Here is a 17,984-nt window from a genome sequence, read left to right as displayed (position 1 = left end):
GCCCGCACACCCCCCCGTGCCCGCACACCCTCCCGTGCCCGCACACCCTGCCGTGCCCGCACACCCTCCAATGTCCGCACACCCTGCGGAGCCCGCACACCCCGCCGTGCCCGCACACCCTCCCGTGCCCGCACACCCTCCCGGGCGGAGCGGCCCCCTCTCCGTGCGCACCGGCGCTGCCGCCCGCGGCCGGGGCCGGGCGGGGCCAGCCGGTGACGCGGGCCGGGCGGGGCCCTACAAACCAGCCGGCGCCAGGCTGGGCTGCGGCGCTGCCGGCCGGGCGAGGCGGGCGACAGCGGGCGCTCGCAGCCCCCGCACGCCGCTCCGCCACCCGCGGGCGCCCATGGCAGAGCGGGGCCAGCGCTGCCCCCCGGCTCCGCGCCCCGGCGGTGAGTGACGCGGCGCTCGGAGGGGAGCGGCTGCCTCGGCAGCGTGGGAAGTTCGGGTGGACGAGGGTGCCGGCGATGGCGGAGGGCTGTGCCGCCCTCAGGGTGCGCTGCTGCTGCAGCCCGGCGCCGCCGCCGCCCGGCACCTGCTGTGGGCAGGTGAGAGCCCCGCGGCGCGGCGGGCGAGCGCCGCTGTGGGGCTGGGGAGCGTCTGCCCGGCCGGGCGGCACCTGAGAGCCGTCCCCAGCCTGGGCAGGGACCGTGGGACTGGGGAGCGTCTGCCCGGTCAGATGGCACCTGAGAGCTGTCCCCAGCCTGGGCAGGGACCGTGGGACTGGGGAGCATCTGCCCGGTCGGATGGCACCTGAGAGCTGTCCCCAGCCTCGGCAGGGACCCATGGGGCTGGGGAATGTCTGCCCGGTCGGATGGCACCTGAGAGCTGTCCCCAGCCTCGGCAGGGACCGTGGAGCTCGGGAATGTCTGCCCGGTCGGATGGCACCTGAGAGCTGTCCCCAGCCTCGGCAGGGACCGTGGAGCTCGGGAATGTCTGCCCGGTCGGATGGCACCTGAGAGCTGTCCCCAGCCTCGGCAGGGATGCGCGGCGCTGCCTCAGCCCTCCGGACTCACCCGCTCAGGCTCCGGGAGGCAGCGCTGTCGGGGGGGATAGGAGAGAAACGGGATGGGGGAGGCAAAGTGTTCGGCAGCACCTTGCCAGGTGCGGCTTCTGGGCACTTTCTTCATCTTCTTCCTCTTGTGGCAAAATGACAGGCACGAGTAAGGGCAGGGTGGCGGGGCTCAGGAAGCGGGTCGCGTACCTGGCGGGAGGACACTCGCAAAAGCTCTGCTGAGCATCCCGGATCCGCTCCCGCTCATAGTGCTGGAGCCGGCGGGATGCAGCGTGCCGAGCTGGAACCTGGCGAGCTGCAAAGGGCCGGGGGCACTGTGGGCTTTGGGAGTCGGCAGGAGGGCACAGAGCCTGAATTCGAGCTCATTTCTGTTTTGAAGGACTGACACCCTAGAGTAGTACAGCAAAACCTTGGTTACTGCAGTTATCGGTGTGTTTTCCAAGGATAAAAGTGTGTGCAGTTCAGATCTTTTGGGGGTAAAAGGATGCCGAGAGGAAGGGGTGGTAACCTTCAGATGGAAGAGTTTGGGTTTGGTCTCGTCTTCCAGCCAGACATTCAAAAGATCAGGAGGGGGTATGCAGCTGAGTACAGGCAGTTCGATCACCTCAGCTGACTGGGAATTAAAGTACACTATTCTTCTTCCTTTCTCTGTTAGTGCAGCGGGTTAAGGGCTTTCCCAGTTTCAAGACTGTTCCTCTTTGGATTTTGGTGTGGAAAAAAAAAATACCTGTGAAGTTCTAGGAATATGATGCTTGAATGGCGTGGGGATAGAATGTCTGCAGGGAGCATCTTTCTGGCATGAGAGATCCATGCAGTGCCCACTCCTATGGAGAGAGAGAGCCTCTGCAGTAGTATGGCAAAGGGAACATAGTAGAACTGGGTCAGTTTGGTGAATGCCTATGTATTCTCTGGCTATCAAACTTAATTTGTAAGTGCAAATATAATAACTGTTGAAATTTACATCTGCCAGCATTTCTTACTCTGTAATAAGTGCATTTCTCACATTGCTCAGAAAAGAGCACCTCTCAGTAAGTGCACTGTCACTGACATCAACTTTAGTTATCTCGTGCACATCCACCCTTTCAGTACCCACGCTATTTTTTTTCTCCTTTTTCGAAAATGCAGAGGGTTTTGATACTACATAGCCAAAAAATACCTCTGATAGGGCAACAGGAGGGTCATGTATCTGAAGCAAGGCCAGCTATTGCAGTGGAGAGACCCTAATTTTACAGAGCAAATTCTAGCCTTAGGATTGCCAGGTTCCCATCTGTGTCCCTCCCCTTGTCAGGATGTTACCTTGGTTATTCTGAACTAGCCATATGCTTACACAGGCATTACAGAAAAATAGAATGGGTGGAAAACACTTTCCAATAAATTCATATATGTTTAGATACACACAACTCTTCTGCTTTTCATGAGAGGAAATAAAAAATGTTTTTATTAGTCTCACTAACCTGGGTTCCCTCATCTAGAAATGCCACTTATAACGCATAAGATATCAGAGCTCAAAAATATGTCAAAGCTGATGGATTTCCATGAAAACTTTTGATAACGAGAAAAACAAAACTGTAATTTACTAAAGGCAGACCAAGATGGGAGATCCTGCTGTTCATCTCATTTGTCACTCCAGAACCTGAGGGTTCCCTCCAGGTCACTGTGTAGTGCTTTGCTTAGTAAATTGATTGGTTTAGCTAAGTCTAATACAGTGATGACCTCACCAGTATTCACCCTGCTCCAATGTTATTCTGAAGGCAGGAGAGTGTAAGACACAGAAGTCTACTTGGATTATGAACTAAATTACTATTTTGATGTGTGGAGGGGTTTTTTTTTGTTTGTTTGTTTGTTTTAAATTTTGTTTTAAATATTAGTGTTTGAAACAGGGCCCACCAGCCCTGTCTAAGTGGTAAGGAATTGCTTGGCAGAGGAAATGAGAATGGGATTGCTTAGTCTCCTGTGTTCCCTATTTTAATACAACCAGCTAAGGTGAAAGGGGGCAAGACAGGACAGAGCCATCTTTTCACACATGCTGTTTTCTTGGGGACAGCTTTGATGAATTAGGAAGCAACTCTATTAGCTGTGCAGTAGATGTCTGTTTCCTAATTAGAAGGTGACCCATTTTGCTTGGAAAGTGGGGTGGGGAGTAATTTCTGGATTTTGTATTGAGCATTTATTTGAGTTTATGTGGGGGGATAGAGAAGGCAGTGGTACAGTGTACCCTCTTTAGAAAAAAAATTGAATCCTGACAGGTATTATAAAAAATTGCTAGAAGGTGTTAAGGGGATTCCATATTACTATTCAGTACAAAAAAATTTTGTGCATCCTGAGCTTTTCAAGTTATTTTTATTCTGCCGTAATGTCCCATTTTATTTTTACCTGCATGAGGTTCTCTGAAATCTAGGGTATTTTCTCTTCTAACAATTTTTATGATCTCTTGGCATGAAAGACTGGAATGGTCCCTTCTGACCTTAAAAAAGAGTGCATATTATATATAACCACAGTCTATTGTAAATTTGCTACCTTACTGCTCACACTGGAGCTGAACTTCTTTAGAAGTCATGAACTGCTGGCCTATCTAATTTGCATAAACTGTATTTATCACAGCAGGTGCAGAAATACAGCAGATTTCAGCCAAAAATACTTCCTACCAAGTCAACATTTCTCAGCTTGTTAAGTTCTCCTTCCCAAAATTTAAAGACCTGTTAAAGTGGATTTCTGAAGTCTTTGTACTGATAGACAATATCTCATCTTAACAGCACTGAAATTATGATTAGATTTCTTAACATCTGACTATAAAAGTTAAAGCCATGGTTTAATCTCTGCTGGTTTGCAGCAGTTTTGATATAACTTGGGAAATGAACATATCATGTAGGCACTGTAAGACAGGTTCATACAGTTACATATAGTTTCACATCCCTTCTTAATGTGTAAATGACTTTTTTGATATAGCATAAGGTGATCAATAGTTTATGGTTCTAGAGACTTTCAGTAGTATGTAGTTCTATTTCATTTATTACACTTACCTCTGTAGCATTCACTAATGTAGAAAAGTATTTGTAGTTTATTCCTGAAAATTCAAGCATTTCATTTGCAAGTGTTTTTTTTTTAACTTTTATTAAAATTGGATTAAAAAACACAATTGTATGTGGTGGGAAGTATGGGAATAATTTATTCATGGAGAGGGCATTGGAATACATTTCAATATATAAAAATAACTAAATTCAGAATATATTTTCAAGAAAAAACATGTTCCATAAATTGAATTAAATTTAAGAAAAATGCTCTTTCCTTTCCTGCTCTTGGCTGAGCTTTAAGTGATAGCTGTACTGGGAAGTTTTATGTTATCAGGATACAAAGTGGCACTTGAGCTAATATAAACAACTAAGGAGCATATCATATGGTGGACAGAATCTACCCTTAGAGGATAGGAATATACTGTTCATATCAATGAGTTCTTGAAGGATCTCAAGTACACTGCAATTGTTCTAGTTCAGTTTTTTAATGCACATCACTGAATACAAATGTTCAGAACGCTGAGTCTTTATCAGTTTAGGAAGTTGGTTATCTCGGGGAATTTTTTTTTTTACCAAGCATAGCAGATGTGTGGGTTGTACTGCACAGCTAGGTTTAACCAGAATGTTAGTCTTACATTTTGCAGTACAGTGGCCCCAAATATGTGCAAAGGAAAGTACAGTCCAAAAACCATTCTATCACATCAGCAAAACTGAGTATTCTTTATAAGAACAGAATGTCTCGCTCAGATCTTCAGCTCTAATCTCCCTCTACAGACAAACTTCAGCAAGTGAAGTATAGCTCTCATTCAGTCCAGACTGTTTTTTCAGATGACTGGGCCAGAGATCTCTCCAGTGAAGGGATTCAATTCTGCAAGGAAATAAAGTGAGGCCATGTGAAACTTAACCTGTTTGTCCACAGCCCCTAAAGAACCAGGAAAACACAACTTCTCATTAATGAAGGTGAAGTCACTTGTTTCCTTATGGAAAGGATGTAGTCTTACCTCTCCTAGTAACTGTCCTGGTAGTAACTGGGTCCCATTGCTAAACCTCTCAGTATGTTGCTGTGGGCTTTTTTTGTAAGGTTTTTCCTGTCAAATGTGCCAGCAGACTCTGCCTGATGCTTACTGGCTGCCCTACAGGCACTCCTTAGGTCTCTTCCTACCCACTTCAGCAGCTAACTTTTGAAAGTTCAGAGCTAAATCTAACCCCATCCAATTCCCAGCAAAAATGAAGTTATCAGTCCAGGAAGAAACTATTTTGTTAATGAATATTAAACTAAGAAGTGGATATAACCTAGGCAGTTCAGGCAATGTCACTGATGACACACATACAGAAGCATTAAAATACCTTTGTATAATGGTAAAAAATAGTCAGAAATTACAAAATAGTGACACATTTCAAAGAGTACTGAAACATGCTTAAAAGTCAATGATATATGACAGCCTCTAGCCCTCATTCTGCATTTACTGATTAAATTTTCTATATGTTTCCAAGTTACTATTACTATTGAAGAGGTTTTAAGCATAAAGTCCACATTGAATCTGGTAAAATAAACAGGATGGCACATTTCACTAATTAATTGGCGAAAGCTGAAGAAAAGATTAAGCAAAAGCAATCAGACTTTTTGAAAAGTCTTGGATAATCTTCAAAGCACCATTTAACATAAACTGTATTTCTTTTACAACTTGCTCATTTACTTGTAGCAAATACAGTAGTAATGGCTGCCAGTTAAATTTTTTGGACTAATCTGGAATACAAAGTCATCAAGTGAAGTCATGTATGCTTTGCATGACTTGTGGATGCAATGAGGGGAATTCTTAAAGCAGAAAAGCAACTTGGCAAAGTGGCTGCTTTAAAATCCTCAGTGCATGCTTATTATTGTTGAAATAGTTTTTTATACCCACAAATCATAAAGCTATGGAATATATGTTTGCATTATTTTATATAAACCCCTGTAATTCTAGATACCAATCTACAGATCAACCTAAAGCATTAAAGAGGATGTAAGAGATGAGAGCTGAATAACAAGCAATTCATATGCTGCTTTATTCCTGAAAACCACTCTTCTCACACATCATTTATTTTATGCTGAATTTAGAGGTACAGTCATGTCCATTGTGTTACATTAGTCTAACAAAACAAAATAATTGATCCAGATATCAGACCTATACAGTCTGGGAGAAACAAAATAGGATGGAAAGAAAGGGCAGACAAAGCTTTATTGCTTGCAAACAAAACAGCAATAGCTTGTAGGTACTCTGAATAACATAACTACTGATATGGTTCTTTGGAAGTCCATAAAATAAATGCTACTGATAACAGTAGCAGTGTTCTGCAGTGGAAGATGGGCACCCAAACAAATAGCTGAGGAGGAACAAAGAAATTCTGTATATCTGAAACAGAAGATATCCCTATGTGATTATGAGATTTCATGTTGAAACAGGAAATGGTTGCTTTTTTGTATTTAGAAAAAGCTGTGCCCCACAAAAGTCTTTAAGAAGGGGAAGACATTGAGGCAGAGCTCCACTGAGGCTCAGAAACCTGCCCGTGGTGAGACCCCTGGAACTACACCTGTAATACCCCACAGGTCTGATTTCAAAGGTCCCAACTAAAACAAGAGAAAGGCTAGAGTGAAGAGACACCTTGCTATGTCTTTTTCTCAAAAGTTCTTAGGCTATATTCAGCCACAGGAAGGCATGAATACAGAAAGTTGGCAACTGACTAGTATGCGCACTATGAGCTACAAATTATAAATCCTAATCAAGTAATAAATAGTATTAATTTTCTTTTTCAAAGGAAAAAAACTAAAAAAATCCCAACAACAGCCGAAAAAAGAAAATCAACACCCCCTCCACCCCCCAATCCAGCAGTGTGTTGTCACTATGAGAGCAGCAGCTAAAATTTAATCTTTCTAGAGACAGTCTGCTACAGAACTTTGCTGTTAGCATAGCATATTTCAATCTGACTATTAAGAAATAAGTGTTCCTACTAGTAGGCTTTAAATTCTCTTCTTTCCACACAGTTCAACCTGTTCCTCACTGGAATCCTATTACGCTTTTCCAATAAGGTGTTAAGGCAACAACTCCAGCTTACTATTTATGGAGCCAGTGACTTAAAATATACTGTGAAGCAAGTGGCTATTCCTTTAATCCGTGACCTTAAAATTCAACAGACTTGGTGTTTTGTTGTTCTTATGTACTGAGCTGCCCATCAGTCACTGACCCATCTGGCTGGTGCTGTACCTTGTGCTCCCATTGCTGCTGAATATTGTGGCAGCATAGCTCAGTGAGTTTACCTATATCAGATTTTCTGTCACCCAGTGTCTTCCCCCATCAGCATCCACAATATGGGGCTATTAAGACTAGTTCTTGTTAAAAGTGATATAGTTTAAGGTGACAATAGTTGCCAGGAATAGTGGGGATAGGGAAAGAGAGCAGAAGACTAATGACAACAGATGAAATGGAACTTTCAGACAGAGAAAACTTAACAGTGGCCAAAAATGGAAAAAACCCAAATTCCTCGGCAAACTTGCCTCAGAAAAGACATCAGAGAATAGCCTGAGACAAGGTTTGCCCACAAGCTCAAAGCCTGTGGGCATACAGGGAGGCACTCTCTTAACTTCACATCTGTCATGACACTTTGCTTCTCTTTCTTCCCAGCCTCGATTTCTGCTTCCTAACAATATTGCTGCCTTGTAGCCCGTTAAAAATGGAAAAAGGGAAAGCACCGAAGCGATAATCAGTAGAAAACATCAGGAAGCAGACCTGTTCCATTCAGTATGGAGTCACGACCTCTGTAAATGCAAAGCTATCAAACAGAACTTTAGATTACTTGGAAACACATCATTAGTCCTTGTTGCACTGGGACTTAGGTTATTGTGGAAAAGTCATTAGTTTCCTTTCAGATTCTCTGGAGAATTTCCGAAACCTAGCCCTTGCATTTCCTCAGGTTGTTCATATGTAATTTCATATTTCAGCCCTTGTTAGCTGGCACAGTATGTGCTGTTCTAGGCTTAAATTCATAATTACACTAGCCTACTAAGGCAAAGCAGTCAGGGTACTCAGCTGTCATGGTTTCTTCTTCTAAGTGGAGTTAGACAATACTAAAATCCACACCAGACCTCCACTGAGGGTGTAAAGTATTTGGAAGCCATTGTAATTCAGAGAGCTTGTGTACACAGCCTGCTCATACTGCGACAATCTAAGAGCTCTACTATGTGTAAAACCGTTACAATTTCACTTCAAACATTGCATTAAAAATACCCTGACCTTTAAAGGGTGTTCAGTGGTGGTATTTAGTAGTCTTTTGATAAAGCCTAAAGTTGGTTCTTTACATCACAGCAGCTTGCTGCCTAACTCTTGAAATGACCTTCAGAAGTATCCATTGTGTATTTTCTTTCCTGAGTATGGAGCTGGGAACCACAGGTCTTTTACTGTTTTGTTGATTCAGTCATATTGTAGTCTATGGTTTCATTATCTTACCTCTTTGCAGGGCCAGTGTGCAAGCAACCTATTTTATCCTTAGAAACAGCAAGCACAAAGCAAAAGTTCACTTTAAAATGACACAAATTCAGCTTTTCCTTGGTGTGCTGTTCACCTAGAGCTCTTCCTGATTCCTTGCTAGGAGAATGTTGCCTTCTCATGTTGGACAGCTCTATCTGTATTGCATGAGACTTTTTCCCAGGAGGCTTGACTTCTAAGGTTGCTGTTACGTAGTTCTTTGGGAGGCTATAATTCTAAGAGATCCTACAAGACCCTCAGCATTTAGGCATACTCTTTTGGTCCCCTCCACACCTTTTCCTTTTTATGTTTTGTTTCTAAAACAAACCTATTCTTGTAGACTAAAAAACAATTCTCTTGTGATTGTGGTTCAATTCCAAGGAAATCAGATTTTAAAAAAATAATAACTAATAATAATCTGTGTGCAAATGAAATATTAGTAATGTTCATGTCTCCTGATGACTGGAAATAATTTTCTTATGGCATTGTTGCATATACCTGTCTTTTGAAACATTAAATTACACTAAATTATCTATGAGCCTGGAGTTGGGAAAGCTAAAGTTTGTCCAGTTTTGAAAAGAAAAGGTATTTGCAGTGTGGCTGAACATAAGATAATGTGCTTTTTCTTTTTCCTCTTTCAGCAAAGTTTTTGCTTGAGAAATACACATTGGCTCAGCAAAACAAAAACCACTTTTAAGAGTTGTTCTTGGTGGAAATCGCTCTATGCCCTATTACCCGCTTGAGTGAAACCAGACTAAGAACTTCTGTCATGGCAGCTTTTCTGCTGGGAGCTGTGTTGCTTATTGTTCAACCTCAGATAGTGCCTTCCAGACCAGCTATAAATTCAAATGCTGAGACTTCTTCTCAGTCTGTTCAGAGAGAGCTTTTAAAGAAAACATCTCAGAAAAATGACTTCAAGGAAAACATTCATTCTAATGGATCATGTCAGCAGCTGCCACAGACTATTATTATTGGAGTGAGAAAAGGTGGAACAAGAGCTTTGTTAGAGATGCTGAGTCTCCATCCAGATATTGCAGCAGCAGAAAGTGAAGTTCACTTCTTTGACTGGGAAGATCATTACAGGAATGGATTGCAGTGGTATATTAATCAAATGCCATTCTCATATCCCCATCAGATCACCGTGGAAAAAACTCCAGCATATTTCACATCACCTAAAGTGCCTGAAAGAGTTTATAACATGAACCAATCAATGAGACTACTCCTTATTTTAAGAGACCCAAGCGAGAGAGTACTGTCAGATTACACCCAAGTGTTCTACAACCACATGCAGAAGCACAAGCCGTACCCATCCATTGAACAATTCCTGATTAAAAATGGTGAACTCAATGTGGACTACAAGGCAATAAACAGAAGCCTATACTACATTCACATGCAGAACTGGCTGAAGTATTTTCCTCTTGATCATATCCACATTGTAGATGGGGATAAACTAATCAAAGATCCCTTTCCAGAAATAGAAAAGGTAGAGAGATTTCTGAAGTTATCACCACAGATAAATGCTTCAAACTTTTATTTCAATAAAACGAAGGGATTCTACTGCCTGAGGGACAGTGGTCGAGAGCGCTGTTTACACGAGTCCAAAGGACGAGCGCACCCACAGGTGGATGCCCGCTTACTCGAGAAACTGCAGGAGTATTTCCATCAACCCAACAAGAAGTTTTTTGAGCTTGTGGGCAGAACATTTGACTGGCACACATTTGTGGCGAGTTAGTGGTAAGCTTCAGAAACTATGTTCCAGTGTACAGTTAGAAATTTTAAAAGGGCATTTAAGCTATTATTTATTTGTAAAATCCATAAATACTTCTGTACAGTATTAGATTCACAATTGCCATATATACTAGTTATATTTTTCTACTTGTTAAATTTGAAAGCATTTTGTATTGTTTTTCATGGTTGTTAACATTGTGTATGATGTGTCTATATGAAGAAACTAAATTATTTCATTGCAGAAGGTGCTCTCTTGAGAATGTGTTGTCTTTTTAATAAATAAGAAATTCATTTCAACAGAACATTTCTGAATTATTTGAATACTTTGGCCTTCCTGGACTATTTTCTCTAATTGCTAATGAATACACTAAACTTTATCTTTCCATTTTTCCTAATTTAAAGTGTGGATTAATAGTTTCTTTTCCGTTTGAAAATATTATTGTAGGTAACAAATTGTTCAGTCCTGCTTTATGAAATTATTTCCTGTCAAAGTGGTGGTACTTAACACATGTTGGGAAATGCACACCCAAAGGACAATGGAAGTCTCTGTGTAGTTTGATATATTAACTGCTGTACTTAACTTCATATTCACTGTTATAACAAGTGCTCCTCAATTCTTTGGCAGTATGGTGCAGGTTTCATGGCAGATTTTTAAAGATTCTGCAGGGACCAGCTCATAAAATACAGTTAGCTGTAGAAATATGGTCAACCTGAAAACTTCTTACAGTCTCTGAATGTATGCATACTTCATAAAGAGGTATGATTGAGAGAATTTAAGCAATATAGAGACTTTTTCAAGGCTGCTTTTGACTGTTCCTACATTTCATAGCACATTTATGCTTTACCATCACTGAAAATAAACACACCAGAAAAACTGGTCTACATTCCAGTCAGCAGCAACTTCATTCATATAAATATTACCACATTTGTCCCCTACTTATGGCTGTTTTCTATGAGTTTTCAGTTGTTTCATGCAACTGAAAATTGCCTATGGACTACTATTTGTTTAATCTCCTTCCAAGAACCATGATGCCAGGTCTTTATTAGATGTGTGTTGTGGGATTAACCCAAATTTCAGGAACTTTCCTTGTTTTTCACCTGCTAAAAATGGCAGTTAGATGTTAGTACATTGGTAAAAACTGCAATTGTCCTTATCTACAGTGGTTATGATGTCTTGTTAACCATCAGTTTCTGGAGTTAGAGTTAATCCTATTTCCAAACAAGGCTTTTTACAGTACTTTTAATCCAAGCTCTACTGATTTTTTTTATTTCATGATCTTGAGTTTAGTTGTTGAATGTGCAATGGCAACACGCAGTAAATTTGAACTTGTAGCTGATTGTTACAATCCTTTATAAATTTTAAATGTAGATTCATTCATTTTTTTCTGGTGAGCTAGTGCAAACTTGGGCACTATGACAAGGTATCATCTGGATGCAAATATCCTATATTACGCCTCTTGCATGAAAATTTGCAGATGCTCTCCCTCTCGCTCCCACTCCTTGTGCACCTGCCCAAGCTGTATTCAACCTCAGAGAGGTTGGTGGTGTTTTATAAAGCCTACAATGAAATGGTATTGTACTCAATAAAATATTTTCTGAATTGCATTTTTCCTTTCCATTTTTTTTCTTCAGTTTCTAGTTTGGAAGACCAGAATTTAAGATTCCACTCCAGTTTAGATTTCAGCTAAATGTTACTTAAGAACTCAGCTGCAGCCTGTTGCTATTGATATGAAAGCAGTTGCTTGCTGCTGAGTTGTGCCTGAATGGTCCACTGCTGACCCAGAATATACAACAAGAAGGGAAAGTTTCTGGTGGCAATAATGTCAAATCTTACATGAGGCAGATGCTAAAATAACAATCATAGGTACATCATGTTTCTATTAGTTTTAGAAAAGAGAAATTCAGGGGATTTGGTGTAAGGTGGGGCAGTATTTTTTCCTACACTTACCCCATTTCCTTGGTAATGTTATCTCTGCAGGAGCCAGCTGGACCAGAGTGATTTTGGCTCGGACAAAAGGCTTCCATTAATGCCTTCCTGCAGTCTCAGATTAAGCTCCAATCAAATTCACCAATGTTTTTCTGAGAAAGGAAAAATACTAGCAGGCATGTGAACTGGAGGAGTAAAAGGCAGGGTTACAAGTCCACCTGCCGCAGGTCGAACAGGGCAGTGTAGGGCATCAGTGTTGAATTGGAAATGTCTGTGCAATACTGACAGCTGGTGTTGGTGCTGAGGCTACTTTTAGTGTCTAGTGCTCCTTCATACCAGTATTTTGCCTGTCTCTAAGCAGGACACATGCACACATTTCCCCACACACAATATGGCTTGTCTCTATAGAAAGAGAAGTGCAGGATGAAGCATTAGGTCACTCTCACTGCGGTAGTGCTAGGACCTCAAAGGGTGTAGTCTGCAGGATCCAGGGGTGAAGTGACCACTCCAGGGGACATTCTGAAGCAGACTGTCACACGCCTCAGGTCCTAGACACCAAGTTCAGAGAGTCCCACAGAAGGTGTATCATACCCCGTGCTTACACCTTGTGCCGGGGTGGCATGATTGTACAGTGCCTTATCCTGGAGGTTGCATGGCTAGCTCTGTTAGCTGTGATGGTGATGAATGATAAATCACATCCACACTAATAATAACAGTAATGTTTCCCTGCCATAGGTTCAAGAGTTCAAGAGTTACAGTTCTCAAAACTATTCTGAGTGTGAATGTTCTGTTTAACCAGAGCAACTTTCATTTTCCACACTAGTTACTCTACTCAAATATATTTTCTAGGCTGTCGCTAAAGAATTGCTAGACAATAACAAAAGCCATCATGAAGTGGTGAGAGAATGAAAGAAGAAGGCTGAAGCACATTCCATTTGGGACTCTAGAAAAATTAATAATGACCTTTGAAGGCATGTCATATTTGTTCATAAAAGAAAAAAAAATCCCTGAAATACCTTTCCAGTGTTATGCAACACAGGTATTTATTTCTGTAAAGCTCTGCTAGCTTAGGTTTAAAGTACAACCACTTGGGTGTTGCTCCAGAGACCTGTTTTCTCAGGGCACCTAGCCAAGCCTGTGATCACTCTTGCAAACATAAAATAAATACAAATCTTTATGAGAATTCAAAGCCTGGCATTCCCCTTGAGTACAAAGAAATGCCAACCAAATAATTATTCAGGGTGGCACTGCAGGACTAAGTCTTTCCCTTTGCGTCACAACATAGATTAGTGTGAGACTTTGAAAGCCAGATATTGTACCTGCAGAGGACAAAGATTAAACTGTAATGATTATCCCAGGAACACTGCTGGAAGATTACGGAAAGGGAAAAGAATGCCAAAGCTATAACTTCATCAACAGTATTGCTACAGGTTCCGCTGATGCTGCATGATCTTGTTACATGTGCTTTGTTCTTCCTTGTATATTTTTCCTGCTGTTACAGGTGAAAAAACATTTACTGTGTTTGAATAAATCAACATTTCTTTGGAACATATCAGAAAAAAATCAATCCATTTCTAAATCTTGCTACTTTCATTGATGAGTGTGTGGAACGTAACACTATAGAATATTTTAGATGAAAACTTGCTTAGTTTGGTTCTCAAAGCTGATAATTTTATGCTTCCCTTTCTATTGCCATTTTCAGCTTCTGCAGAAAGCCAGGATTTCATTCCCTGTTGTCATTCAAACAGATTTCAAATGTCAATGACAAATATGGTTTATGGAATATGGGATATGGTGTATTTCCATGTATCCTCTTCTTTATCTAGCATGGCTGACCATTATATTTAACAAATATCACACATGTCTCTATAAGAGACTATACATCAAAACTACTTCTCATAGGAATATTCATTCTTTCTTTTTTCCAAAGTCTGTGACTTGAAAGTCCTAATTAAGACTACATTGTGAATGAAATTTTTCAGGAGTGTATTAGTAGATGTTTTCTAATAGAGTAACAAAGTAATAAAACTAGAATAAGGCAAAAGCATTAAATTAAACTAAACTAAGTCAACAAAATGTGTTGAACTTGGTACTAGGTTCTATATCTGCTGAAAAAGTTGCAAGTATGTGCCTGTACAGCTGTAATAATATTTACTCATTCTTAACCCAGCAACTTTTGTTTATATGACTGTCTAAATGCCCAGTTATGTTCAAAAGATTGTATGTTAATTAATGTTAATCCATCATTTTTCAATTGATTGAAAAGGCCAGTTATGGGTGGAAGCCATGCAAATATCTTGTAAATGGAAAAAAACTTCCATTAATAATTCGCTTGCAGAAAATAAATGAAATTCCATTTGTGTCTCCTAGAATTTTAGCAGAGAACAGTACTCTTTTCCTGCAACAATAACCCATCCATAGTAAATTTTCTACTTAAATACCACACAACAGTTGATGCAGTTTTTAAGTTAATAGTGCAATAAACTCGACAGTGATGTTGCAGATTTTAAACGCCTTCAGGGAAATATAAAATATGCAAGTCAGGATGGGGAGCAGCTGGATGCATAGGAACATCTGATCTCACTAGTCTGAGAATTATTTTTTTTTTTTAATGGTAAGGAATGTGAAATTTTTGGCTTGGAGATAACTTTGTGTTGTCTATGAAAGCAATGTCTTCAAATTAACTTCCAAGTCAGTAATCCTATCATAATTACATCATCTTTTTACTTAATATATTCTCTGCCAAAACATATTTTAAGAGCCAAACCACAGACAGCAGGTGCATCCCTTAGCATAAGAAAAAAATTTGTAGTACAACTCTGACACATAGCTTCAATTACAAAGGCACATTCCCTTGCACAAAGGAGTATTCTGAAACTGATGGCAAAAATCTTATTTCAATGAAAATTACAGAAACAGGAACATTTATACATTCACAGAAAACAGAATACCTAACTTGCCCTTCCCTCCTTGGTTTACAATCAGACAGTCAGCAGTATTTCATCAATAAAGATCAGGCCAGCTTCCAGGATCCAACACAGTTCAATCCAGGTAACACTCAAAAGGAAGAGCTCTTGCAGTAATTCTTAACCAAACAAACTTTTCAGGATATCTCCTAATTCTGAAATCTGTGTCATTCTTCTTTCCTCCCCTGTATGCTACTGTCCTGTCACATCTGTGCTATTAACTATTATATTATCACCCTATAAGAAGTAGATCCATCATCTGATGGTGTTTTTATAGAAAACTATTCAAATGAATGGGAAATCACATCATTATGGAGCTCGAAAATTACTTTATACCTGTTTGCTTTGATATATTTTGAGCTTGGATAAAATTCAGCTTATTTGATCTGTGTCATTGCATTACAGGAGAAATTACTGTCACACCATCATCACAGGTATGTAGTTATCTAATGGAAAATGATACTTTATAAATAGAAATGTATAATCAAAGTGACAAAACTTTCTTGTTGCTACAGTAGCAACTGTGTTATTGGCCATATTATGAGACTTTTACCAATAATGCAAATGGTAGCAGTGTTTCTTTGGAAGTGACAGAACCATTTTGGGAACCATTCTCTTAATACATGTAGGAATAGGGGCTTTGTTGCCTCTGTGACCTCATGTGAAATACAAAGTGCAGGAATGCGAATTATGTTCTATAGTCAGTTAACAATTGGTGAAGTTTTGCTAAACCAAAGGTATCAAAAGTGTGCATGTTCTGAAAGAAAAGGAGTTGGAACCATATAAGATGGTGGGGCTTTTTAATGTGTTATAATTTTCTTACCAAAATAAATGTGTTCCTGTGCAGAGGGAAAAATAGAGGGAAAAAAAAGACACGTGCTGCAGAAACAGAGCACCTACTCTATTTTACTGTTTTACTATTTTACCCTGGCTAGGTAGCTGCATGAGTAAAGGACACTGGAAGTGGATAGAAAGGGAATGCTGGGTACAGATGAACATCTTGTCATAACCTCATTACTTCTGTTCATATCCTTACATATAATGAACAAGCACTCTCAATTCTCAAAACAACTTCTTTTCCAGTTCTTGTCTGTGCCAGAGAAAAAGCATCAAAATCCGTGGAGGTGTCCATTGATTCCCATGTCCTAAGGCCTTTTTTACAAGTTAGTGCACTATAATGCAATTAGATTTATTCACTTCAGTTTCTAATCTTCCCCTTGTTTGTTTTTAAATTTGTACTGAGTTTTCCATCTGCTACAAATAAAAAGATTTGGTGAATAAATTATTTACAGCCTGCAGGAGGAGAAGAGTTCATATGAAACATTTTGCAGACAAGAGACTTGCAAAATAGGATGCTTTCTCATAGAAAAAAGAGCATCTGTGGACCAGTTGGTTTCTTGCTGACTAAACCAACTGGATATGATACTATTTTGGCAGCTTCCTTATTCTTGTGTGGGCTTCAGTTAAATGAATTCCACAAGATAATTATTATTGAATGTAACTATATATTGAATATCATGCACATGATGGTTTATGATGTTGATATTAGTTTTCTAAGTTAATTATTTAACATCAAATGATATTAAAATCCTAGTGCCATTTTATTGTAATAAACTTGTGTAATTCTCAGACATTCATAAACGGGGAAAAAAAAGTAGAAGTTTAAGTGCCTCTAATGCTTCTTTTTGTGACTCACAGAAAAACTTTCTTTCTACAGCCTTATGCAAGAAAGTTAAATTTCAAGCATGGTAAGTAAAGGAAAGGATTTATTCTCTCTTAAAAAGATGGCAATGCATGAAAAATGGATTTTAGCAAGCAAATTAACTGTTCATGTCATTGAACAGAGATTGACAGCTCATGAAAGTGAAAAGGAAATCCTTTCTTGTTCTCAGAGCAAGGGTAAAATGGGTGTCAGAATCTCTGTGGGGTCTTGCAGAGTTCTGATGTGTTCCCTCCACCTTAGAACAAGCATGAGAGTTTTACTGCCTCTCATCTCTCACCTCAAAAAGATGTCTCTTCTTCTCCTGCGCTCCAGATGAGCAGCCTTAAATTGGTCTGTTTAGCTGAGAGTATAGTGGAAATAACAGTGTAAACATAAAGGAGAAAGTGGCTTGGTAGAAGCAGCTCTCTACTCCACCCACATAACTGCTTGCCTTATAAACAGCTGAACCAGCTGGGAGGACAATGTGCCCAGTGCAGACAGAAGGAATACATTTCACTGATGTTGCTGCTAAACTCTTCATTGCCTTATTCAGGAGACAGCTTTGCTGTTGTTCCTGCTAAGTGAAGGGTCTCAGCCTTTAAAATTGCATCCATTTCTTTGGCACACAGGCCATTATGTCTTGTGTTTGATTGTCTAGTAATAAATACTTGCTGGGAATGATGCCCCTGAATTTCCTATTCCCCAAACCAGTAATTCAGAATGTGATTTCAGCAGATACAAGCCATGGTTGAACACTCAGAGATATTGCTTAGTCTGGCCAAAGCTGTTCAGAGCTGTGCCAAAACAGGAGTGAATTCAGCTGAAAAAGGAACCCAAACAAAACCTGTTTTTTCAGCTGCATCAGGTCTCTGGTTCAGGTCATCACAGTTCTGCAAACAAGCATCCCTGAGCAGATCTGAATGTGAGATAGCCTTTCATTCCAACACTGCCACCAAAAATTAGTCCATTAAATTACAAAAGTCTTCAGTTATTACAGTACCTTGAGATATTCCTGCCCTCTGTTTTTACAGTCTTAGGACTGGTACAACTTTGTGGACAGTTATCCTTTGAATTGGATTGGGGAACTGATGTGTCTTTTTATACATTTGCTTTAAAGCACTGGTTATGCAAAGAGACTA

The 17,984-nt window shown here is 40.3% G+C and overlaps 1 protein-coding gene across 2 annotated transcripts; it reads left to right on the top strand.

The window, feature by feature from the left end:
• Positions 1–235: 235 nt before the first annotated feature.
• On the top strand, positions 236–11,855 carry HS3ST1 (heparan sulfate-glucosamine 3-sulfotransferase 1). Of its 2 annotated transcripts, none has more exons than XM_063401625.1 (2): positions 236–389; positions 9,164–11,855. In XM_063401625.1, the coding sequence occupies exon 2, from the start codon at positions 9,292–9,294 to the stop codon at positions 10,252–10,254; it is 963 nt and encodes a 320-aa protein (XP_063257695.1). In that variant the 5' UTR covers positions 236–389; positions 9,164–9,291; the 3' UTR covers positions 10,255–11,855. The 2 variants fall into 2 exon arrangements, with proteins under 2 accessions (XP_063257695.1, XP_063257696.1); XM_063401626.1 differs by lacking the exon at positions 236–389 and adding an exon at positions 396–545.
• The last annotated feature ends 6,129 nt before the right edge of the window (positions 11,856–17,984 follow it).

Source organism: Prinia subflava, chromosome 7 (assembly GCF_021018805.1).
Source record: "Prinia subflava isolate CZ2003 ecotype Zambia chromosome 7, Cam_Psub_1.2, whole genome shotgun sequence".
NCBI lineage: Eukaryota > Metazoa > Chordata > Aves > Passeriformes > Cisticolidae > Prinia > Prinia subflava.
The sequence above is the reverse complement of the archived record's forward strand: the minus strand, read 5'-3'. Positions and strand labels throughout refer to the sequence as shown.